The sequence below is a fragment of the Perca fluviatilis genome, chromosome 9, assembly GCF_010015445.1.
Source record: "Perca fluviatilis chromosome 9, GENO_Pfluv_1.0, whole genome shotgun sequence".
Classification (NCBI taxonomy): Eukaryota; Metazoa; Chordata; class Actinopteri; order Perciformes; family Percidae; genus Perca; species Perca fluviatilis.
The window spans coordinates 34,695,225-34,721,734 of record NC_053120.1 but is presented as its reverse complement, the minus strand read 5'-3'; the positions used below and the strand labels follow the sequence as shown (position 1 = coordinate 34,721,734).

Genomic DNA, 26,510 nt, shown 5'->3' with positions numbered 1-26,510 from the left:
ACAGAAAGGATAAGCTCAAAAGACTGGTAGGAAAAGGGAATGGGACCTTATTCTGGGAACAACAAGAGATATGGGTACAGGACACACAGAAAGCGTTTGTGGAATATTTACAGAAGATAGGAATAGAATATAGCCTAGTGAGTTTTTTATTGTTTATTTGATTGTCTTTAATTATTATTAATGCTTTAATATAAGTATTACTTTATTTTCCTTATGATGTAAAGTAATAATGTATTAAATACTCCGGTACAATAGGTGGCAGTATGCACCTTATAAGTAGTGGTTGCAACACGCCATAACATAAAAAAAGAAGAAGAAGCAAACAGCTGTCTGTTTTACCTTTCAGGCTTGCCGTAGTGTTTTGTAACATTTAGCGCCAAGTTTAATACTAACCGGAGTCAAGCTAAACCCGACTAAACCTAGGGGAGACTGCAGTTTTAGATCAAACTAATGCTTTCATAAATTGTCTATGGGACTAACATCTCCTTAGTTGACAATATTAACTCGCTGACAGTTGTTATCTGTAAAGTCAGGGGCCTGCAGTTAACGTTAGGGTTTGACGAAGGAAGAGCAAAACAGGAGCACAGGCATGAGAGCGCCTTTACTGTGGAAATGAAACAGACAGAGCCGCTAACGCTAGCTTTTTCTGGGTAACTAGCTCTTAATACATCCATGGTAACTAGGGGGGAGTTAGCGTGTAATGCTAGCAACACGGGCAGCTGAGGAGTCTCAACATAACAGCCGAGGAAAATGGTAAGCGAGCTTTTTGTTATTGTTATTGATTTCCTTTATGCTACAGACTGCATTCGGGAACTGACTACCAACAGTGGTGGAATGTAACCAAGTACACACATACTCAAGTAACGTTACTGTACTTGTAACGTTACTTTCCTTGAGTCTTTTATTTTCATGTCACTTTCTACTTCTACTCCGATACATTTTTCAGAGGGAAATATTGTACTTTTTACTCCACATTAATCTGACAGCTTTAGTTACTAGTTACTTTACAAATTAAGATGATGCACAAAAAACCTTTGTGATTAGAATACGATGTTTTAATATAAATTAAACTACCCAACAATATACAGGCCTACATGTCTAGCTACACCATTAACATTTAGTTGATTGACAACTGTTTTGATCGTTTCCTAAACATACTTACATGCATGGCATTTACTTGTAGTAGAGTATTTTTTACAGTGTGGTATTAATACTTTTACTAAAGTAAAGAATCTGAATACTTCTTCCACCACTGACTACCAATTTGAATTAACATTATCTATTTTAATGCTGACTCTCTTTGTATGAAATCATAATCCCAGAGAAGGAGTCTTGCTCCCAGTCAGGTTGCTAAACGGAAGCAAGGAGATTCCTGTGAAGATGATGACTGGACATGTAGAACTGTAAGTGAATGAACATGACTATCATACATTCAAAGCTTCATTCAAAGCTCTTACCTTCAGAGTTGACTGCAAAACAACCCTACTGTTGCGTCCTCTGTATGGAGAGACCCACACGCCAAACTCTGTCAAACTGTCAAAACATTTGGCTGTTATCTTTCTTGTTTATTGGCTCATGACCTTCCTTGACTTGTCTTTCCACATCCACTCTTCGATTCAGCGTCATCTGAGTCACTTAGCAGTGTTTCTTTTTAGAGAGTAACTTTTAGAACTGGACAGTTCACCCCCAAATCAAAAATAGATATTTTTCTCTTACCTGTAGTTATCAGTTTAAACCAAGGTTCTTCAACACTTCTTAGGCCAAGGACCCTTTAGCTGAAAGAGACCCTCTAATATTGTATGAAATGGAGTCTCATATTAAACTGGGCCTACAATAACGTGTAGGGTGGCCTTAAGCCTTTATACCTTTTTGTGGTGCAAAAAGCTATTTAAATAATTACTGACATTCATATACAGTATTTATACAAGTTTTAATGTTAAACATACATGTAGCACAGCGAATCCTTAAAGGTGCCCTGCCACACAAAACCGTTTTTATTTCAATTTTTTGAAATATGTTAGGTCCATATGTGTTTGTGTTATTTCGTGAATGTGAAAATGAACTGCTACCTCCTCTGTCAGCTCTAGCCACTGAAAAGAAATAAGCGGAGAAATCAGGCCAATTACAAAAGCTGGTCAGTCTGACGTGGTGTTGCCTGAGCGCTTGAGCTCGCCCAGTAAAGGATGCTGATAGCCAGGCTCTCATTGGCTAGCTGTTAGCCAATCAGAGTCAAGCAGCTTAGCTTGTTGAATATTAATGAGAACTGGCACAAATCGAGCTGAGTCTTACTGCAGGCTTTCTATACCACGCTAGAATGGCTTGAAACAAGGTAACCAAGGCATTGTTTTCCACAAAAAATTTTTTATAGAGTCCATGGTAGAACTTCAGACACAAAGTAATGAAATACATGTGGCAGGGCACCTTTAAGCTTAACTGTATCTGTGAATGGCTACCTTACCTACAGGTTGATAAGCCTGTCATAAATGTTGTGTACATTTAAAAACAAATCACAAATAGGCTTATTTCTCTTTTCTAATTATATGTTGTACTTATGTTTATTTATGTTGTCAGACATATTCACTTTTGAACTTTTTTTAAATGATTAAACACTTGGGGGGCCCCCTGCAGTAACTCTGAGGACCCCCTAAGGGTCCCGGACTCCCCTGTGGAAGATCTCTGGTCTAAGAAAATAGTTTCTATGTGTAACTGCTGACAGCCAGATCTGTGGATTTTCTTGAGTAACCAGGTCATGATTTCTAGAAAGAGACATTGTTTTTGAGTTTTTCAAATGTATTTATTTGGCGCTTTGAGCACCACAAGCTGAGTGCCATCTAGTTCCATCATATTGGAGAGAAAGCATGGCCGATATCTCTAATCTGGATTGATAAATAGCACTAAAGGTAAAAATGTGTATTTTGGGTTTTGGGGTGAACTGTCCCTTCAAGCACTCAATGATCTAACGTGTGGTGGTATGTGTCATTTATGGATAAGCAAGTCACCAGCAGATAGATGTCACTCATGGCCTTTCCCCGTCCTGTGCATAAGCACAAAAGCGGTTATTGCTGTTCACAATAAAATGTCAAATTTTTATATTGCAATTGTGCAAAATTCCCAAACTGACATCCCTTAAAGAAACCTTGGCAACCCAAAGAATAGTACAACATTTTTTTTTTCTTCCATGTGTTTGTTTGTTTATGTATGCACCATTCACCAAGGCAACTTCCACATAAGTGTACTTTTTGTGGCAATAAAGCCTTTTCTGATTCTGATTCTAATATTAAGCTATAAGGGAAAATGGTACTATTTAGTGAGTGATAAACCAAAATGAATAACTATAGTTGTCGGTGAGCATTTGTGCGGTTGGCATTGCAAAGTGTGTAATGCTTTTTCACAGGAGAAAAGAAGAAAAGGTGACAAGGAGGTGCGAGAAAGCCATATTTCTCCTTTCAGAAAGCCTCTGACACAGCTGAACATCCGGCCTGCATGTATGGACGGTGACAAACATGTAAGAGTTGTTAAGTACTCCCAAATTGAATCTATGCATACGTTTTGTGTGTGAATACAGCAATGGTTGCAACTTGATGCCATGACAAGGCTCACTCGTTTTAAAATCCTTTCTACAGGAGGCATTTATACGAAGCATCCTCTCCAAGCCATTCAAAATTCCTATTCCAAATTACACAGGTAACTATATTCTTGTCACTATGGTTTCTCTTTCATGTCTAGTACAATTGCTAAAGAATGACTTAAACTGCTCTCTTGAATGAATTACCCACAGGCGCACTGGGAATCAGGGCACTTGGTCTAAAGCGAGCAGGAGTAAGGAAAGCACTTCATGATCCCTTCGCAGAAGATGCTTTGGTTCTTTATGAGCCTCCAACTCTGAGTGCTCACGACCTGATCAAAGCTGACAAGTAGGTTCAAAACACATGGCATCCTTCCTCTATTATTAAATAATCTTTTACTTGATCTCCAGTAAAAAGGCTTTTTTTTTTTTGTTGAAGCTGCACTAGACAAGTTTGTACGTTAGACAGCGTTGTAGTCAAGACCACCTAAGCCGAGACCAAGTCTTCACCAAGACCAGAGTGTGTTGAGACTGAGTCAAGACCAAGACCAGACCAGTGCCAGACAGTCTCCCGCATTCACTTTCTTGGCAGTGCATGTTAAGTGAGCGGGGAGAAGGTCTTAACAGTAACGCATTTTAAATTAGAAATTAGAAGTTTTACATCGAAACACAGTAATGACGTTAACACATAAATCAGACAATGCACAGGCAATTTAGTGATATCCCTGCAGTTGTGATCTTGAAATAAGTCCTCTTTACCTGAGACCGATAAGACCAATGAGTAAAAATGCAGTCGATTCCGAGACGAAAAAAAAAAGTGGCCTAAGACCAAGACTGATCTTGAGTACTACAACACTGATGTTAGGTGCGTCAAATAGGAGCAGGTGAATCATGGAAAACAGTATTTTCAAGTCCAGCCATACACAGTTCAGAGCTCACTTTCTGCGGATGAGGAGACAGCTTGTATTATGAGTCCCTTCTTGCGTGGAGATTAGGGCTGCAAGTAATGATATTACTTGGTATAAAAGATATTAAAGTGTACACAGTTCTTTCAGTATTCTGCTAAAATATAACAACTTGTCTGTTGAATTTAAAACATATTAAAGTAAATAATCTCCAACATTCTTGTGTTGAACAAATTGAACATTGAATTGGATACATAATGCACCGCTAATAAAAGAATGACACATTAGAAAGGGCAGTTTTCTCTCGGAGTGTCTTTCACGATATGTCACAGCCTTTTCGCAGTGTTTTTATTGCGCCAGTTGATATTGCAATGGCAATTAGAAAATGATATCTTGTGCAGCCCTACTGGAGATGTCCTACAAGTAACTATACAGAAACTGCAGTATAATTTGAGAAAGTTGTGTTAATGGTTATTTAGTAAGTGCATTCATCTTAAACCTTTAATTCTGCTTAGATATATAGACATAAACTTTGCCTTGTGCAGCTTTAAGAAAACACTTCATAGCCTTTACTGGCCGTTGATGGGAGTGATTGTAATAAAAATAAATGTGTGACTTCTTTGTCTTTTCTAGAGAAAAACTACCAGTCCATGTTGTTGTGGATCCAGTTTTAGGAAAAGTGCTCAGACCCCATCAGAGAGAGGTAAACCCAAGAACCTTTTTTTCTATTAATAGTATATCTATTTCTGTTGCATTTATCACAACAATAGTGTTAAAAAGTAGAGATGTAGAATCTTATAGTAATGAAGCAGCCTTACATTGCTTCTCATTAGAAACTTAAAAATAGATTGAGAAGTAGACCTTGGAACCAGTAGATCGACAAAACAAACTGAAGTATTGAAGTAAGAGTTTTCAATCACTTATCACAGTCTTCATCTGTGAGATGTGAGGTGGACCACGAGAAGCAATCGAAATGTCCGGGGTGCGATGTGTGAAAAAAAACAGGGGGGGTGATGCTTTTTTTTTTTTTTTTACATGCACAACAAAACAAAACATGCAAGAATTAAATCCCCCTTCCAATACCACCATGGGTATAGAGCCACTCGGCCAGCCATGCCAAAACACTAACACTTCGATATTAAATGGAAAATAATCTCAAAATGAAATAGCACAACGTGATTTCAACATAAAACACAGCGCTTTCAAGCCGGAGTGTGGCATTCACTTTGCGTCGAAAACAAACTACTTTCACCCAGGAAATGCTCGTTCGTTCCTCAGGAGTGTTTTAATCCAAATCCGATCGTTTTCCTTAACTTAACTAGTCGTTTTAGTGCCTAATTTCTACTGTCCTCTCTGCATGACGCTCACTTTTTCTGGCTAAACTCCACTACCACGGCCCCTGAAAGGACCATCATCTGGCGGTGCCTGTAGCCGGCTCACAGTCACCTATTGGTGGTTAAACAACTGCCGCTGGTAGCCGGCGTCCCGGAACTCTGTAGCGGCTAAATACAACCAGCAACTGCTGCTCGGATTTTATCGTTCTATGGCACTATGTGCTTTACTTAGTTTAAAATACTTCTATTTTTGGTATATAATATATGGTCTAATGGTGAAGTAGCATTCATCACTTTGAGGTGGGGGGATACATTTTTGGCAGGGATATGTAGACCAGAAAGACCTTTTTTTTTTTTTTACATTAAAAATGGATGTCTTTCATTTCTTGAGGGGGTGAAGTTCCTGTGGGAGTGTGTGACGGGACGACGCATCCCCGGATCGTACGGCTGCATCATGGCTGATGAGATGGGCCTGGGGAAGACTCTGCAGTGTATCGCCCTCATGTGGACCCTGCTGCGCCAAAGCCCCGACGCTAAGGCAGAGATAGACAAGGTCATTGTGGTTTCACCTTCCAGTCTGGTTCGCAACTGGTACAACGAAGTAGGAAAGTGGCTGGGGGGACGCGTCTCCCCGCTGGCCATCGACGGAGGTTCAAAGGATGAGATCGATAGACAACTAGGTAGTTTACCTTTCCCCTCTATCTCATGAATATCCTGCCATAGATTGGCATCGTGTGCTTTCCATAAAATCATCTCTCAATGCAAATCAAACCAGCTATTAGGCTAACTGACATAAAACCATGCCAATCTCTAGGTATGGTGAAGGGTATGTGATGATGTGGGGCTATTTTAATTCCAAAGGCCAAGGGAACTTTATCAGGATGCATAGTATCCTGGATCCATGAAATAACTGGCTTTAAACATAAAAATCTACCTGCCTCTATGGGAATTTAACATAGGGGTGTACTCGCTTTTGTTGCCAGCGGTTTAGACATTAATGGCTGTGTGTTGAGTTATTCTGAGGGGACTGCACATTTACACTGTTATACAAGCTGTACACTTAATACTTTACATTGTAGCAAAGTGTAATTTCTTCAGTGTTGTCCCATTAAAATATATAATGAAATATTTACTAAAATGTAAGGGGTGTACTCACTTTTGTGAGATACTGTATCTTTATGAAAATATTGGGAGTTTATTAGTAGTCTGCTTATTAAGTGGTTTGTTTTCTGTGATTTCTAGTGAACTTTATCTCTCAGTATGGTTTGAGAGTTCCAACCCCAATCCTGATCATTTCTTATGAGACTTTTCGACTGCACGCTGGGGTTCTGCACAAGGGAAAAGTCGGACTTGTCATCTGTGATGAGGTATTTCATCCCATCCATTATAATTCCGAGTTGTCAGTTAACAGGATGATGTAACATTAGTTGTGTTTGCTGTAGGGTCATCGGCTGAAGAACTCCGACAACCAGACATACCAGGCCCTAAATGCCATGAGTGCCCAGAGGAGAGTGCTGATATCGGGCACTCCCATCCAGAACGACCTGCTGGAGTACTTCAGCTTGGTGCACTTTGTTAATGCTGGGATCCTTGGTAAGTAGCTCCACAGAAAAACACACTCAAAAGAGCTACACCAAAATGTGGGTTATTTCAGCTGTTTTTCAGCTGCACTGACCGTCACCAGTCCATCAAGCTCCTAAAATTTGCAGACGACACCACCCTCATAGCTCAGTGTGTAGGGAGTTGGGTTGGAAACCAGAGGTTGATGGTTCAAGTCCCCATACGGACCAAAGTATGGTGGTGGACTGGTAGCTGGTGCCAGTTCACGTCCCACTGGTGCTCTTGAGCAAGGCACCGAACCCCCAACTGCTCGGTGCGCGTAATGTGTTATAACAACCAAGTGAAAACACTTACTATTATTATTATTATTATTATTATTATTATTAGTCACTACACTTGCACTTGGACTCAACCTTTATCCTGGACTCTACATCTGCCTATTGCATATGCTATATATTCTTTGCAATTTGCACTCAACCCATTCAGCCTTTTTGCAACATATGTACTGTATATATTTCATTTTCTGTATTTATTGTTGTTTCATTTTCAATATGTTTGTTTATGTATGCACCTTTCACCAAGGCAGAGTCCACATAAGTGTACTTTTTGTGGCAATAAAACCTTTTTCTGATTCTGATTTGTCCTAACAACCTTTGTCTTTTCCACCTCGACCGCAGGTACAGCCCAGGAGTTTAAAAAGCGATTTGAGCTACCCATCCTCAAGGGTCGAGATGCAGATGCCAGTGATAAGGACAGACAGACGGGAGAGGAGAAACTCAAGGAGCTGATCACCATTGTCAACAGGTGAGCTCAAAGCACATATGCAGGATGTTTCATCTTATTCAAATTGCTAAAAGAAAGGCATTCCTATTTTTGCTTTCTTTTTCTGGCTTATATGTTTTATCCTATTTCATATTGTTTTTAACACTTTATATACACCAAATCAAACAAAAAGAGAAAAAAAACAGCTAGGGCAATAAACACCTAAAGGACAATTTATGCTTCTGTGTTAAATCGACGCCATGGCTATCTATGTTGTAGTCTATATCCATGACCTTCCACTTCCGGTTCCGATTGCCCGTTGTCACTGGAAATTCCGCAGTATGTCCATTTTTTCGACCAAATTTCCGTTACATAACGCTTCCTTTGTGTTGCCGTTCTAAACTCCGGTGGATTTTTGAGGACTATGGTTAACTGCTCCTCAGATCTCTGCAGGGTAAATCCAGACAGCTAGCTAGACTATCTGTCCAATCTGAGTTTTCTGTTGAACGACTCAAACTACTTTTGAACGTGCACATGCTCCACCAAAACAAGTTCCTTCCTGAGGCTACTTTCCACTAGCACCGGGCCTTCTTACGGCGCTTAGCACCACCCATGATGATTGTGATTGGTTTAAAGAAATGCCAATAAACCAGAGCACGTTTTTCTCCCATCCCGGACTGCTGTGTGGACTAGCCAGACCCTCCCCCGCAGCACTGTGGAGGAAGGTCTAGCAAAGTGAGACTACGTACGTAGAGATACCGATCCTACGCCGTAGCCTGACCTCTCGAAAAATTTAACTACACGCCATGGCGACACAGACCGCAACAGTTGTGATTGGTCCGCTTGGCCGTGGCTTGCTAGTGTTGCATTTCCCCCCGACTCATTTCCTGGTTCTTCTTCTCCATAAACAACATGAAATCAAGGAGAGGGTTAACTTTTCCTGCTACAGATTTCCCACCGTGGTCAGAAAGAACAGGGGAGACACTTTGTTTCTCTCACCGGGGATTTCCACTGGAGGCGTAACAGCTGCGGACCGACTCCGCTGCGTGTCTGCTCCGTGCTCCGCCGTCCGTCAATACCCACCGGGTCCGGATTTGTTGCGGAACGGCTGCGGCCGTGACTGACAGCCGTAGTCACGAGGGCCCACAAGTTCGCGAATTCAGGTAGAATAGAACCACAAAACTAACAACAGTTAGTTTCCATCCAGAGGACTAGAGGGGAAACCGCTCTGTGCTGTGTTTTCAAGGTGTAGTGCAGGGAAATATGATCCGCCGTGAGCACGGTGTTATTTTATTTTGAAAATTAACTGGATATTTATTTTGTTTCTGTGCTCGACTTCCTGTCCCACACTATCTGCCGTGTGCTTAATTGCTGCGGAGCTCTCTGGCGTCCGGCAAAAATAGAAGCTCTGCGTATCTGCTGCGGACTGACGGAACTGGGACGGAGTCGGGACGCAGACGTTCCGCAGTCTGTGGAAATGCACACATTGACTTTAATGGAAACCTAATGACTCTGTTGACGTTCCGCAGACGTTCCACATCCAGTGGAAATTGCCGGTCACTATGACTCTAGAGTCACTACTCGCTTTGAAGCTAATCACATCACTCTTTCGATTTTCAATTTCAATTTTCAAGTTTGCTTTATTGGCATGACAAAATCAATACATCTGTGTTGCCAAAGCATAAGAACAGACATACATATAAACAACAGCAAGAAATAAATACATCTGATATAATAATACAAGTAAACAGGATAATTATGATATAATAAACAAATTCTGTGCATGTCCCTCAAAGGGTACATTGAAACAATAATATTAGAAAAAGAATAATAAAAATGTTAATCTATACTATTCTCTACTTATTTAGCCTTATTTTGTGGCAGGAGAAGACCTTTTCAGCTGCTAGCCATGTTGTGTTTTTATCTTCCCCTAATAAAAAAGGAAGCTTTTTGTCCTCAGTGCAGGTAGTGAAGCCTATGGAGGATATATTTATTCATAATCCAAACTGAAAGTCCAAAGAGAAAACGAAGTGAGATCAAATAAAAAATATTATTATTTTATTAGGAAAAATCATGCCATAATTAAATTCAAAAAAGGAAACTGAAAAAGCAAAAGTTGAAATGTAAAATGATAATTTAAAATGCAAAGCTTAAATATAAATGCTTAAACTGAAATCTTTGAAATCTTTTATTGAATGACAGAAACATCAAATATGAAACTCAAAATGTGAAATGGAAAATCTTAAATAGAAATACTTAAATTAAAATCTCAAATAGAAAAAAAACGTAATAATTTAAAAGTAAAATAATCTATAATAATAAATAATTTGAAGTTTTATCTTTTGAATTTTACATTTGGTAATTGCCTTTTGACATTTTAAGATTCACCATTGCTATTTCTATTTAACATTGAGGCTTTTCATTTTGAAGTGACACTCCTCAAATGAGGAGGCGTGGCCCAGTGGCTGGTGGCAGGGTTGAGAGACTTCCAGCCGACAGCGGGTTCTCTGAGCTTCACTGGCCGTAGTAGTAGTAGTAGTAGTAGTAGTAGTAGTAGTAGTAGTAGTAGTAGCAGCAGCAGCAGCGTAGTAAAATATTAATATTTTTAATTTGATCTCACTTCGTTTTCTCTTTGGACTTTTAATTTGGATTATTAATAAATATATCCTCCATAGAAGCCTGGTATATGTTTTTCAAATGTCTGGGAAAAATTTGGTTCTTAAAGGGATATGGCACCGTTTGTTGAAATAGGGCTTATCACGGTCTCCCCTAGCTGTAGATAGGTGGGCCAACACATTTTTTGTGCATGCATTGTTTTAGTCCGGTGCAACACCGGCAGCGCCACCGCTAGTTAGCTTAGCGTAGTGACTGGAATCCTATGTTGCCGGTTAGCATGTTGTGAGTAAAAGTGAGCCGACAAAAAACAACCTAATTACTTGCACTGAGACAAAAAATGCGTTGGCCCACCTATCGGTGGCGTATTCCTTTAAGTCTTCATATTTGGGACATGTACATAAGAAATGTAATTCTGTTTGGATGTCCTGGTGGCAGTGTGTACAGACACGTTCCTTTCTTGGTAAATGTCGACCTCTTTCAATTTCCAGCTCATGGTCACTGACTCTGTATTTTGTTAAAATTTGTTTTTCTTTTGAGATATTCTATTGTGAGTTTATCACCCATGCTTTTAGTGTAAAGGGAGTGGCATCCGGGCACACTCCACGAGTGCGTTATCAGCACCCACGGCCCTCCTCAGAGGAAGGACAGTGGCTGACATCTGCGCAACGGCGTCTTGGGCATCTTGTGCCTTTTTTCATCCGCTCTCATTGCGCAATGTGTCTCCATGATTCACTCGGTCTTAGTCGCACTTAATGGCATGTGATGCGCTATTAGATCTGGTATGCCATGTCTCCATACTCCTGCATCAGAGTGCCCGTGAGGAATGTGCTTTGCGTTAATTAATGATGAGTTTAATCTTAATTATGGAGCACCTTCAGAATCCATGCGGCAGGGCCTCACAACGTTAAGCAGGCCAGTCATAGAGATAGCCTATCAGGTTTTTAAGCGAACAATATAATTTTGTTACATAAAAAAACCTGTACAGTTTGAGACGGAAGAGGAGCTAGTCTATGCTATCTGTTTGTGGATTTTAAGCAAACAATATAATTTTGATTACATAAAAAAAAAACCTGTACAGTGTGAGAAGGAAGAGGAGCTAGTATATGTTATCTGCTTGTGGATTTTGGTGTCACAGGTGGCATTGACTACATCAATTTCGCCCTTAACTCAATAGCAACAGCTCTTAGATGGCAAAGCCTATACGAAATAGAACAATAGTTACTGTACGTATTGTAACTCCAGATTCTATGAGTGTAGGCATAGCCCTCTAAGGTCCAGGCCACCTGCTTCACTAACATTGTCTGAAGAAAAATGCTGATGTTGGGAGCAGATCTCTAGTCTCACAGCTGTAATATACAGTAACTGCGGACGTAAGAGAGGCCCGTGCAGGACACAAGGAATGAAAGAAATATTCACGACTGCGCATGCACGAGGGATAAACCTCACACACTCTCTCACTCGCTCTACCACGCACTCCTCACGCAGACACACACGCACACACACCAACGCACAAGGATAAACTTCAGGCCACTTACGTAGGCTACGGCGAAAGCTCCGCAGAAACATAAATCAGACTTAAGCCCGCATTTATTTTTTATTTATTTATTTAGGATTCTCATTAGCTCCTGCATTGCAGGTGCTATTCTTCCTGAGGTCGCATAATCGCGTGACCGAGGCCACGGACATTAAGCTAAATGGAGCAACATTGTCCCTAGGTACCGTAAAGCAGAATAAACTGTATTACATAAGCAGTGACATAATGAATAGCCTAAAACATAACAACATAGAACACGAAGACCACACAGTCCAAGAAATACACACATGCTTGGAACAAATTTTTCCCAATTTCAAATTATGTCACCAAAAGGAAACTTTGTCAACATCTGTTTTATCTAAAAAGATAAATTTCTGTGTTTGTTCATCTCACTTCAGTTATATTGCTTTATTGCCAAGCAGACAAACTGACCAACACATATATTATAATAATAATAATACTAGATCTATAATTGGCGTCCGTGTATCCATACAGTATTGCTACGTAAAATATCGCGATACTATGCTGTATCCATTTTTTCCCCCCACCCCTAATGCACATAGTATTTTTCCTATAAGTCAATGTTATATAAATAACATTTGTTACACTATTACATAAAACATTTATGAACAGAGGGAACAAAGATCATAAAAAACGCTGCACACAATTCGAGTCATTTATTGAATGAAATAAAACCTAAATTCTCTAAACAAATCTCATATTTTGTGTTTTGCATCATGTTTGTTTTTTGATATACTTGAACTTCAGACAACACTGGTTGTGTTTTTAGGTGAAACAGCCCTCTGTAACACTGTCCATGCTCTGCATCAACAGGTGCCTGATACGGAGAACATCTGATATCTTGTCTAAGTACCTTCCTGTGAAAATCGAGCAGGTTGTGTGTTGCAGGTAGGTTGATTCATTTGGTTTCTGTTGAAGGAAGGTTGAGGAGAGATTGACGCGAAATAGATACTTTTTAATCCTTTACTTTGAGTAGAAACCTATTTTTCAACCCAGAAACCCTTTTGTTTATTTACCAACTTAAGCCACATTTCTCATTACATTATTCTCATACATTAGTATAATAACGCTGTCTCAAGACACATATTTTAAATTTAACTTGAGCTTCATTTGTATAAGGAAATATGGCTACAGACTAGGGCTGAACGACGAATCGTTTTCAAATCGAAATCGAGATTTGAAAGAATGCGATTAGCTAATCGTGAAGACCGCGATTAATTGAATGTGCAAAATTTTAGTTTAGCTATTTAGTTGAATTTTTGGTGTTTAAAATTTGGTTTAACATTTTTTATTCCTCTTTTTATTATTATATTTACTGTTTTCTCATACACTACATGCTAGAATAATGTTACATATCACAGAAATGTCCTATTTTCAGTGGATTTTTCATTTACTTTGTATGACTTTATTTAACATGATGATAGAAGTTGCAACATGTAGATGCTGCTTATTGGAATTGTTTTTTTATCATAACTTTAGCTTTTGTGGTAAGTGTTCAGTGTTTGACTGTTCAATGTCCCATGCTTATTAAAAGAAAGACACTTATTGCTGGCAATTCATATCTATGTTCTCATCCTTGCATAAGAATATAGATGTATATATAATATAGGTTTTGATGCTGTCTCATGTTATAATGCTCCATGACATGTTTTATCTGTTAGACGGTGAATATTGAAAATTTTTATTGAATCGTAATTGCAATATATAAAAATTGAGATTTTTCCCCAAATCGTTCTGCCCTACTCAGCCAGTTCTCAAAACATATTTAGCATCAAGATATACAACTCTACTGTCAACGTAACACTTTGTGATAGAATGTAATCTTTTTTTTATATGATATTGAACAGTTTCATTTGACGTAATGACTTGTTTCCCTGTAGGCTGACTCCTCTGCAGTCAGAGCTCTATAAGCTCTTCTTGAGGCAGGCAAAACCCATCGAGACATTACAAGAGGGCAAAATAAGTGTCTCCTCCCTGTCTTCCATCACATCCCTTAAGAAACTGTGCAATCGTAAGTGCTTGAGCAAAATCTAACTCACTCTGTAAAATGTTGCATGTGTGAACATTATTGGGATCACACAGAAAGTCTTCTCACTTTTTGAAGCAGTTGCAAAGTTTATTCAACTACCAAATAGCCAAATGTAAAAGGAAAGACAGGGGAAACCAAGGCTGTGGATGTCTAACTATGGATGTCTTTTATGCATGTTGGAATGTAACTAAGTACATTTACTCAAGTACTGTACTTAAGTCCAAATGTTGAGGTACTTTACTTGAGTCTTTTCTTTTCATGCCACTTTCTACTTCTACTCTGGTGCATTTCAGAGAGAAATATTGTACTTTTTACTCCACTACATTAACCTGACAGCTTTAGTTACTAGTTACTTTACACATTAGGTTAGGCAAACAATCATGTAGTTTATAAAATCTGATGGGTTTTTTTATAAAATAAATTAAACTACCCTACAATAAACAGGCCTACAAGTCCAGCTGAAATGATTAGACCATTAAACACACAACTGTTTGGATCATTTCCAGTTTCTAAAATGGGAAGATTTTTCTGTATTGAGTACTTTTATATTTGAAGTACATTTCCCTAATACTTACTTTTACTTAGGTAACATTTTCATTGCAGGACTTTTACTTGTAACAGAGTATTTTTACAGTGTGGTATATGTACTTTTACTTAAAGCGCCCATATTATGCTCATTTTCAGGTTCATAACTGTATTTTAAGGTTGTACCAGAATAGGTTTACATGGTTTAATTTTCAAAAAACACCATATTTTTGTTGTACTGCACAGCTCTCTCTCACTGCTGCAGATCCTCTTTTCACCTGGTTTCTGTTTTAGCTACAGAGTGAGACCTCTTTTCATCTTCTTCTTCTGTACTAGCTTTGATTGCACTCGCACATGCTCAGTAGTTCAGATGTAGATCATGTCAGCTAGCTAACTCTAGAGACAGTAAAAGAAAGCCTGTTTCTCCAACTTTGGTCAGTAACAAGGCAGGATTAGCTGGGAGACTTCTAAATGAGGGCGCACATGTAAGTAGTTCTTTTGTAGATTATGGTGAACTTGTGTGTGTTGTAGCAGTGCTTTGCTATTGAGAACGACGTAGCATGCTAGTGTTAGCATCAGCGTTAGCATGCTAATGCTAACTGTTAGCATGCTAACGAGCTAACGGTTGTGGTTAGCCAGCTCATTTCGGACTGTGACATCACAGTCCAAGCCGATTTTGAACAGCTCACTAGGAGACTGAAGGCAGGACACATTCAGAAACTGTATCTCACTCAAAACAGCATGGATGGATTTTTTTCAAAGTTTATATGTGTGTGGAAGCACCAGAGACACAAAAGAACACCCCAAATCCCAGAAAAAGTGATTTTTTTCATAATATGGGCACTTTTAGTAAAGGATCTGAATACTTCTTCCACCGCTGCTTTTATGGCATTAGCCATATAGTATTCATATGATTTTATTTAGAATCATCTGCTGCCTGGAAGAAATAGTAACCACTGTTCTGTAAGGGTGTAACAATACATTGAATTTGAATCAATATATTGATTCAATCCTAAATGATCCAATATTATCGATACAAAGTGAAAATATCCATACATAGTCATTTAAGATGCGCCTTTATTTTGAAATTCACACTTTATATTATTTCTTTTTTATTAAAAGAGTAGTTTGTTTTCAATTTAAATGTCTGGAAGAGCTCAATGAAATTGTCAAATCATATTTTGGTTGTTTCTTGTAAATGTATATAAATGTAAGTGATTGTGTTAAATGGTGTTATGTATCATGGGGTCGTTGTATCAATGTCCTAAGAATCAATATAATATTGTATCGTGATATAACGTGTGATTTACACCACTAATGTTTTGTGTCCTAGACCCGGCGCTCATCTATGAGAAGTGTGTGGAGAGTGCGGAGGGCTTTGAGGGGGCGCTGGATCTGTTTCCACCTGGCTACTGCACTAAAGCTGTTGAACCTCAGCTCTCTGGTAAGAAACATGTAACACAGCTCATCACACCTCAGATGTTGTTAAAGGGTAACTACTGTATTTTTTAACCTGGAACGTATTTTCCTACGTTTTTGTGTGTAAGTGACTGATGGGAACAACAATCTTTGAAATTGGTCCAGCATTAAGCGTGAACGCTGTAACCGGCAGCCAGGGTGCAATGTAACTCTATGGGACAAATGTGCATCGTCAATTTGGTCCACTAAAAGTGCTGTTTTTGCCGCTGACAGGCTCAGATTATTATTCTAAGTGTCTGACAACATTATGGAAAGGATCCCTACAGACATAGGCCTTTTTAAAACCTCTTTAAGACCTTTCTGTTGAACCAGAAACAGCTCTGAGGTCGCTAAAAAAAACAATACTTTTAGCGTGTGTAGAGCAAACAAATTTTCACATGATAAATCAGTAAACTATGTGTTTATTTCAACCAAAACTAGAGTCGTAATGGTTGGAAAAGTGGAAAGTCGACCCAAAATGGCTTTTCGTAGTTTTAGTTTGTTTCCGTCGACTTTGAATGAAGTTTATTTTACGATGCTAAAATTACTGTTTATTTACATGTCTGGTGGCTTTAGCGAACGTAATATCGCGGATGTTTTTAGGTTTGAAAAAAGGATCTTACTCTTTAACAGAATGGTCCACCTCCTTAGAAATCCTTTCCATAATGTTGTCAGACTCTTAGAATATTAATCTGAGCCTGTCAGTGGCAAAACAAGCACTTGAGTGAATGTAAATACAAGCTGTGCAATTGCCCTTTTAACTTGCATCGTAGCTTTTTTCTCCGCTGCCGACTGCAGCGATCTCTCTTAATACTGGACCAATGTGAAAGATTGTTTTTCCTATCAGTCACTTAGACACAAAAACATAGAAAAATAGGGTCCAGGTTTAAAAAAACGGTAGTTGCCCTTTAAAGATATACAGCATGATGGCTCCTGCTGACTCGCTTTTTACAACAACGAAAGTTTGGATTGACTCGGTCTAAGAAGGGTAGAATAACTGGGAACCAGATGTGTGGCCACCTCATTAATGGCTTGGAAAACTGTTACTGCTTGTATCATCATTACATTCATTTTTGTGGAGGTTATCATCAGTTATTGTGTAGTCATTTGGGGGTGGGGAAGCTGATTGGCAAACCTTTTTTTTTTTTTTTTTCTTTCAAAACAATTTTTTAAAGAATGGTTCTATATCTGGGGTGTGTTCTTATCGGTCTTGTTTCCAGCAACAGCAGGCAGATGTTAACAGAGAAAAAGCTCTGACAAACCCACTGTTCACTATCTGTCCAGCAACAAGCAGCTGTTAGGAGATTAGCTGGTTACATACCTGCAAACTAGTCTCTTTTCGGCGAAAATCGCCGTTTTGAATGGGAAAATGTCATCCAAGTGACTCATGTAGATCTGAAGCGTTTTTATTTGGGGGGGGAGGAGAGGGTCCGAGACAGAGTGCCTTAACAGCCATAATCTACCGGACCGAATAGCAATGCGGATTTCGGTGCCTTATTTAGATAAGGCACCGAAATTAAAAAACGATTAAAAAACGAGCTAAAGGGAGAGTGAATATTGTCAGGTGTATTCAAACACAACTCCAAAAGAATGCTCATGTTGCTATATGTCTGCTGTATGTGTAAATGGGACAACTTACTGTACTTGGTTGAAAGGAATAACCGTTATTACACTGTTAGTGTTGTGTGAAATAATCTGTTACCGTAGGTTTGATAATTGTGGTGCATCTCTCTAAAGTGACCTGAATAAAGTGCTCCATTTTTTTGCATGGGTAATTAAATTATTTCCTTTGTTCCAGGGAAAATGCTGGTTCTTGACTACATTCTGGCAATGACAAGGACTACAACTAGTGACAAGGTGGTGCTTGTCTCCAACTACACTCAAACGCTGGACCTCTTTGAAAAGCTGTGCAGATCTAGAAGGTGCTTTTTGAAAAAATTAATTGTGTCTGTATCATATGCTTTGTCAGTTAAACTGAGCAACAACCCTCATCTTGGTCTTTTACAGATACCTCTACGTTCGACTGGACGGCACAATGTCCATCAAGAAAAGGGCCAAGATTGTAGAGCGATTCAACAACCCATCGGTGAGTGGGAAACTTAAATCACACCGTGAGCCAGTCGAGACCACCTAAACCGAGACCAAGTCAAGACCAAGACTTTGAAGGGTTTGAGACCGAGTCAAGACCAAGACCAGACCAGTGCCAGGAAGCCAGACCTGCTCCTTTCTCCCGCATTCACTTTCTTGGGAGTGCGTGTTAAGAGGGGGTTAACAGGAACACATTTCAAATTAGAAATGAGTTCAGTTATTGGTTGCATTTGAAGCAGGAAGTTTTACATCCAAACACGGCTATGATGTTAACACAATTTAGTGATATCCCTGCAGTTGTGGTCTTGACCGGTCTTGAAATAAAATCCTCTAGTCCTCTTTATCTAAGACCGAGACCTTCAAAAGGTGGTCTTGAGACTGAACACTTGAACACTGGCGTGAGCTTTGAAAAACACTTGAACACCATCTGAATCCATCTGTGTTCTCAGAATCCAGAGTTCATCTTCATGCTGAGCAGCAAGGCTGGTGGATGCGGCCTGAATCTGATTGGTGCTAATCGCTTGGTGATGTTTGATCCCGACTGGAATCCAGCCAATGACGAGCAGGCGATGGCGCGGGTGTGGAGGGACGGCCAGAAGAAGACCTGCTACATCTACAGGCTGCTCTCGGTCAGTTCAACACAACTCGCAAGATGCAGACATAACCTAAAACACATCCTCACTGCTTAATGTCTGTTTAGGCTTTCAAGTCATACACAGTAATATTTTCACATACTGTATATAAATTACTTTTCCTCTACTGATTTTCTTTTTTTTTATCACTACCCCCCCAGACAAAAATCAGGAAAAGATGACGCAGTCAGTACAATATTCAAGACCATCCAACAAAATAGTAACGAAATAGACAATAAACATTTATAAATGACAACAGCATAAGCCCATCATACACTTCTCTCCCCAGCACAAAGCTTCTTAGGAGCCCCCCAGAAAGTTCAGGTACTTCCCCCATTTTCTAGTATATACATCTAATCTGGCCTAATCTAGGTCCTAAGCAAGTGTGTGTATTTCAGGCCTCTTCGTAGAGTGTTCCAACAACAGAGTGAAAAAAAAATTTAATTTCCCCCCGGGGGATCAATAAAGTATTAATTAATTATTATTATTATTATTGACCCATCTCCCAGAACAAATAATCTTTGGCTGAATGGAACCTGGGTCCCTCCAATCCGACATACAGTAGGTTATCATGTATCCCAGTCCAAAATTCCTGGACCTTATCACAGGACCATAGGACGTGAAGTAATTGGTTGTCCTCTGTCTCACATTTCCAACAATTTGGTGTGTCCTCTACTGATTTTTATTTATTCCGCAACGTTCAAGACCTCGTAATAGATGTGTCAGCGCATCAGGGGGCTGTTAAAGGCTGTGTTTTTGGCATAGTTTCCATATTTGACGGGTGTGTTTGTGTGCTGACAGACGGGGACGATCGAGGAGAAGATCCTTCAGAGGCAGGCCCACAAGAAGGCCCTGAGCAGCTGCGTGGTGGACGAGGAGCAGGACGTGGAGCGCCACTTCTCTCTGGGCGAACTCCGAGAGCTCTTCACTCTCAACGAGGAGACCACCAGCGACACACATGACAAGTAAAGAACAAATCACTCTCACAAATTGTGCATGCTGCTCACTCTGCTGAGAATTGAATTGCCTCTATAAAGATAGTCAGGCATCAGTGCCAATGTTTACATGCACACTAATATTCCGCTATTATTCGGAATTAGGGCTGTCAAAATTAACGCGTTAATTTTTGCGTAAATTTTTTTATATTTAACTCGTTAAAAAAAATTAACGAAATTAATGCAGCTGTGTTTGTTTACTTCATGTGGCGGCTGAGAAACGTAATACGTCTCCATAAGAGCAGGCGGCGCTACTCTAGGAGTGATTTACCTGATTGAAGTAGGCCTACGGGCCAGTCAAGAGTTGAAACATGGACCAGTAAGATCCCAAAAGAGAAAAAAGATGATGTGTTAGAATCCAGAAATGAATGAGCACGGGCTATAACGGGACCGAGTACTAGTTCCGACATGTTGTCTCGTCAGGAGAGATGCGCCACCGGTAAGCTGCTGTTTCGCTACATGCGCCCGTGCTGTGCTGCCGATATGCGTCGCGCGATTTGTTTGCTTGATAACTGTTACGTTGGTCACGCTGATAAAACCTTATTTGCAGTCTGATGTTTAACGCTGTCGACTCGATAGTATCCGTGACTATATTCCAGTAAATGTTTGAAATTGGTGCGTCTCACTGTCACACAAGCTACTTCCTGGTTGCGGTGCTGGAAGGGAAATGTAGTCAATCGCTTTACATTGGTAATGGATTGCTGTGCACAGCGTCGCTATCTAAAACTACACTCAATGTTTTCCCTTTAGGCCAACGTACACCTTTTGTGGTTTTGGGTTACTGGTTTAATGTGTAATATTGATATTGATGTGCATTTCTGTGTTTAGATATATGTGCTTTGCTTAGTCATTCAGATTAAACACTATGTATATTATAATATTTATGATATTAAGTACTGCCTAGATTGTAATTTATATTATTTATATATATATATATTATATATATATATATATATATATATATATATATATATATATATATATATTATTCAGAATATGGTATATTAGGTATTTGGCTAATATTGGGGGTGGTGACAAAAATCTGCTCCCAAGTCGGACAGTTTCTAGCCGTTTCAGCAGCCTTCAGCAGGACTAAAAAAGCCAAATTGTTGCTGCTGTTGTTCTGAAAGATATTAAACATTCTGAACTTAGCAGAACCTTTCCTTGTTTGTTTTCTCTTCATATTTGTAAAGTTAAGTGATTTAGCATTATTTAAATATCCATTACTACAAGCTTCAGTCTCAATTTAAAAATGCGATTAATCGCGATTAACTACAGCAAATTGTGCGATTAATTAGTTAATTTTTTTTAATCGATTGATAGCCCTATTCGGAATATAACAATATTCCAAATTTGATACAGGTCATTAGGGATGCACAGTATATCGTTTTTCTATCGTCATCGGCATATCAACTGGCGCAATAAACACATTGCGAAAGGCTGCGACATGTTGCGAAAGACACTCAAGATTTTTTTGTGTTAGTTGAAAGAAAGTATCCGTAGAAATTAGGGATGCACCGAAATGAAAATTCTTGGCCGAAAACCGGAAAAGAGGAAACCAAGACCGAAAACCGAAACACCGAAAGAAATTATGCCAATTTTTAGTACCATTGCATTTATGGCTATGACTGTGTACTAACTTTACTAAAATCAAGGCATTGCAATTGTATAAATTAATATTATAGTTTAATTAAAAAAATATCTAGCAGAAATATGGCTACAATCTGATAGTCACATAGAGTATATAGTAGCCTAAGAACAGAATAGCTTACCTATTATTATTATTATTATTATTATTATTATTATTATTATTATTTTTTGAGGCACTTTCTTGCAGGATTTCACTGAACATATCGGACAACAAAATGCCCTTTTGGGCCATTTTGGGCCGAAAACTTTCGGTGGGCGAATATTCGGTGCATCCCTAGTAGAAATGTGCACTTTAAAATGTAACTGTCACTTTTTTAGTGGCGCCTTTTTATATTCTATTCAATGTTCAATTTGAACGGAACACATACAAGAATGTTGAAAATGATTTCCTTTCATTTTTTTTTATATTCAACAAGGAATTTGTTGTATTTAAGCAGAACACTGAAAGCAGCAGAAATGCAGAACTGAGTACACGTTAATATTTATCGCAAGTAATATTGTTATCACGATATTCAACAACATTATACATATTTTCCTTATATCAAGCAGCCCTACAGATCATGTACACGCCATATTCCTTTTGGATATTCCGAAAAAAGCCTTTTTTTCCGAATTTAGTATGTTCCGATTAAGACACGTGGGATATGCTGGTATTATTCGGGTTTTAGAGGCATTCTTTGGACATGTTTACAGCGCATTCAGAATACGCATCTCAAACTGAGTTTTTCCCGCATTTTGTGACCGTTTACGGCTTATGGTCAGCTCTGTGCGTTGCTATGGTTGTTGTACATAAACCAACCAGCCAACATTTTGCAAGGCTGCAGTAGAGATTCATGGCCAAAAGAAAAGGAGGAAAAACACACCTAACGCTACTTTTAAACCTTATGAAAGACTTGGATATTCAACAGGTTTTTGGATATGCACAAACATTGCAACAGCGACCTTTTTAAGAAGCTGGTTGAAGGACTGAAAGAGAGAGGCTGGAACACTTTGACAAATCCTATTGTGCACAGCTGCATGTAAACAGAAATATTAGAGGAATATTCACTTTCATTAGCCATGAAAACAGCTCAGTAGGAATATTGTCTTTTTCGGAATATGGGAAAAACCCGGAATATTATGTGCATGTGAAGGTAGTGGGATGGCTGGGAAAGATAAGCGAAAGGGTTGTTCTAAAGCAAATCAAATCTAAGTACCACAGTCAAGCATAACATAATAAAAAATATAAACACTTATTTATGTGTTATTATATGCAGTTCTAGGTTTAAAGGAGACCTATTATGCTCATTTTCACATTAATTCACAGCTAAAACTGTGTGTACGCACAAAGACAGAAATATGAATATGCTTCTTTTTTTTTCCTTCTGATTTATCAAGTCGTGCATATTCGTGGTTCTGTTTTGTAAATCTTAATCATTGTGGAACTGGGTGCTAGTGTGAAGAATCGTCCAGGTCTGCGTTGCGATGCAATGATTCATTTCAACAACCCTAATTACTGCACAAATCTTTTTATTTTTTTTCAGCTCCTACTACGTGAGCCGTCTGTGTAACTGCTTGTCCCTAAATGTGTAACGTTAGACAGCCAATCACAGACATTATTAGATCTTGATAGAAGCATGCTGCGTGCTTATTGGCTCACTGACTCGGACAAGTTTTACTCCTTAGGTATTGAAATTGGGTTTTGAATGACGAGGCATTTTTAGATACTCGATACTTAAAGGTGCAATATGTAATACTGACAGCTAGTGTTTGAAATAGTTACTGCAGTACAAAATTCTAAATACTGGAGAGTCGTCTCCCCGCCCCCTCCTCCCCAGACTTGAAGTTCACGGAGGTTGCCAGGCTGAGACCGCAGCATCCACAACAATGATGCTAGACGCTTGTCTCACATAGCCAGACATTACTTCACAGCACAGCGGAGTAGCTAATGTTAGATGCTGGTCATAAAAGAGCTTGCTCATGCAGAGCTCTGTACCCAACTTACAGATACACTTTTTCAGCTTTGAATCACGGTATGAACCGCTAAAAACACAATAACCTCGCCGTCCTCTCCACCCGAAGGACAGACACACTTCTTCGGCTTAGAATTACGGTGAGAACCGCTAAAAATAGCACTACCTTGCCGTCCTCTCCAACCAACTGAACACACTTTATTGGCTTAGAATTACGGCAACAATCGCTAAACACAGTGCAAACTCACGGTCCTCTCTTCCCGATTTTCAGCCCGGCTAAGGCTACGGCCACTGAACAGGCTACATGTTGTAAACAGCCGTGGCCGGCTTGCCTGGTCCTCCGGTAACGTTAGCAGGGTTAGCATGGCGGCGTTAGCCAGGACCAGTCGGGATCACTTTACTGGCTGTGTCTCAATTGTTTTTGCGAGTAACCAACTCGGGTACTCTAGCTATATAATTCAATGTGAGTACACAAATGTTGAAATGACATAAAATGCCTGCATGTAACCGTGATAAATTAGCCTGAAGCTAATGCTTACCTGTTCAGGAGGAAATTAGTCAACTCGGCGTCCTTTTAGGCTCTAAGCTGTCTCCAGCTTTCAAATACATCTCCAATATTTACCCAGGGTTTGTAACGTCTCTGGTTTTTTAGGTCGGGTAGAATCTATCTCCATTGATCCTGTTTGTTTGTTTGTTTGCTGCTTTCATGGCAGTACTAACGTTACAGCTGTAGCGCGCTGGCTTTACGTTTCTATAGGTATATCTGGCAAGGAAAAAAACTATTTGGGAACTTGCATGCGGTTTAATATTTTCAATTTCACCCACCAATCCTATGAGAGGAGCGCAGCTCTAACTAACGCAGGGCTTAAAGTACTCGGGCCTGGTGCCGGATTTCTGGAGTATCACTATTTAAGAAAAATAAGTAAATAAAAAAAAGTCCACATGGGATTTGTTTTTGATGCGCTGGGTTTAACCAATCATCGAGCTTCCACCTACCAATGAAACAAGTTCTAGCCAATCAGATGCAAAGTAGGGCGGGTCTTTGCCGAAAAGCGAGAGTGCGGTGTGGTCTCCGTGGTAACGCGGCAAAAAAAATGGAGGCAAAGTTTATCAAACTTGGAGCATGTAGATACAGCTCTAGTTGAGAAAGGAGTTAAAAGCAAATGGCGCTGGGCATGAATAGAGGACAAGAGGAAAAGGGTGGAGACGGGAAGCCGTTTAGCACTTGGTGCCTCAAATTGAGGGAGCCGGGTGCTTGCTTCTGCAGCGCTTGTTCAAGGAAGACACTGTACGGCAGCAGCGGTAAGAAAGTGTTTGCTAGTCACAAAGCTTTGGTCCGTGTACTCCGTCATACGAGTACGTTACCGGCAACGACGGCTACCACTACCGCTGCGACTTTGCCTTCACTGACCGACCGTGTTTGTGATACAAACAATACGGGTGTGCACGTTCATAGCGCAACACAATTAGTCATTAACGATGGCCACTGTCTAAAAGCTATCTGAAGCCCAAACTGCCTTGACAAAGCTGTCTGTTTGGAATTAGCATGGCAGGTATTTAAACATAACGCCCTTGTCCCAGAGTTTAGACGTCTAGCTATATGAAAAGCTAAACAATGCAAAGTTTTTAATAAATGTACATGAAGCAACTGATGTCAACATGGACAAAATCATGAATGTACTAATTCACTTTTTTGATGAACCGTAACACCACATGTAGAAAGTTTTGTTTTCTTTCTTTTTATTACGATATGTAAATCTACATTGACTTTTAATTTAAAATATGGTTAAAAAAAAGTTTCAGGATCTTTTTTCACTTTAAGCCCTGCAATTTGTTTGGTGCCTAAAAAGTATTTAATTCGTTACCCAGCCCTGTGATCATGCTTTATATATCTGACCCCAGTGGTTTTCATTGTATCAAACATAATAATGTGTGATCATAATGTATGTAAGTATAAAATTAGCTCTCTTCCTTCCTCTTGTGGCATTGTTAGATTTCGCTGCCGCCGCTGTGTGAATGGCCGGGAGGTTCGGCCTCCTGCAGAGGACTCTGACTGTACCAGTGACCTTTCCCAGTGGAACCACTGCTTCGACAAGAAGGGCCTGAGGGACCAAGTGTTGAAAGCCTCCTGGGACGCTGCTGTCTCCTTCGTCTTCCACCAGCGCTCTCACGAGGATCAGAAGGGTGTCATATAGCAGGAGGAACTCAACAGACTTTCTATTATGCTACCACATGTACTGTAAATCCTGATATTTATTTGTTATTCAGTTTTTTTCTGTTGGATATTTTTTTATTAAAACCGAAAAAATAAAGCAGAATGATTTGTAATCCATCCATCATGAATGCAGTAACTTCTGCACATAAATAACTGGGGCAAAACGTGTTGACACTAGTAATGGATTTGCCAGTTGTGACGAGTCGTCTTAATGTATACGTGGAACTGTGGTGCAGTTGCAAATGCGCCCAGCTCACTGTGTTGTGTTGGGGTAGAGGGAATAAAATGTTTTGGGGTACAATTTGGTTTTGGAGAAAGCTTCAAGCAGCTGTACTACAGGCAAGGCAATCAGCCCGTTCCAAACAGACACATTTTCAACGGAAACGGTACTAGTATGTTACAAGTGGGCATGTTAGAACCAATAATAATTGTTGGCATGATTTTACAAATCATGTTTTATTGTTAAACGTGTGGCACAGTCTGTGGATGCCTACCTTAGTGACTACCTATAAGCCAGTAAGCCTATCATCAATGTTTTTTTTTCACAAATAGGCTGATTTATATTTGCTAATAATGTTTGATTGAACACTGGAGCGTTTCGTGGAATAGTCCGGTTTATTTGGGGGGGGGGGGTGTGTGTGACAGCTCATTCGAACTCTGGTGCAGACC

The 26,510-nt window shown here is 39.5% G+C and overlaps 1 protein-coding gene across 1 annotated transcript; it reads left to right on the top strand.

Moving 5' to 3' along the window:
* Positions 1-312: 312 nt before the first annotated feature.
* Positions 313-25,954, top strand: rad54l (RAD54 like). The gene is made up of 18 exons (XM_039812478.1): positions 313-753; positions 1,323-1,403; positions 3,395-3,505; positions 3,624-3,684; positions 3,779-3,914; positions 5,104-5,173; positions 6,196-6,484; positions 7,047-7,171; positions 7,247-7,397; positions 8,042-8,168; positions 13,111-13,185; positions 14,178-14,308; positions 16,185-16,295; positions 18,108-18,231; positions 18,317-18,395; positions 18,847-19,026; positions 19,831-19,994; positions 25,620-25,954. The coding sequence occupies exons 1-18, from the start codon at positions 751-753 to the stop codon at positions 25,819-25,821; spliced, it is 2,220 nt and encodes a 739-aa protein (XP_039668412.1). The 5' UTR covers positions 313-750; the 3' UTR covers positions 25,822-25,954.
* The last annotated feature ends 556 nt before the right edge of the window (positions 25,955-26,510 follow it).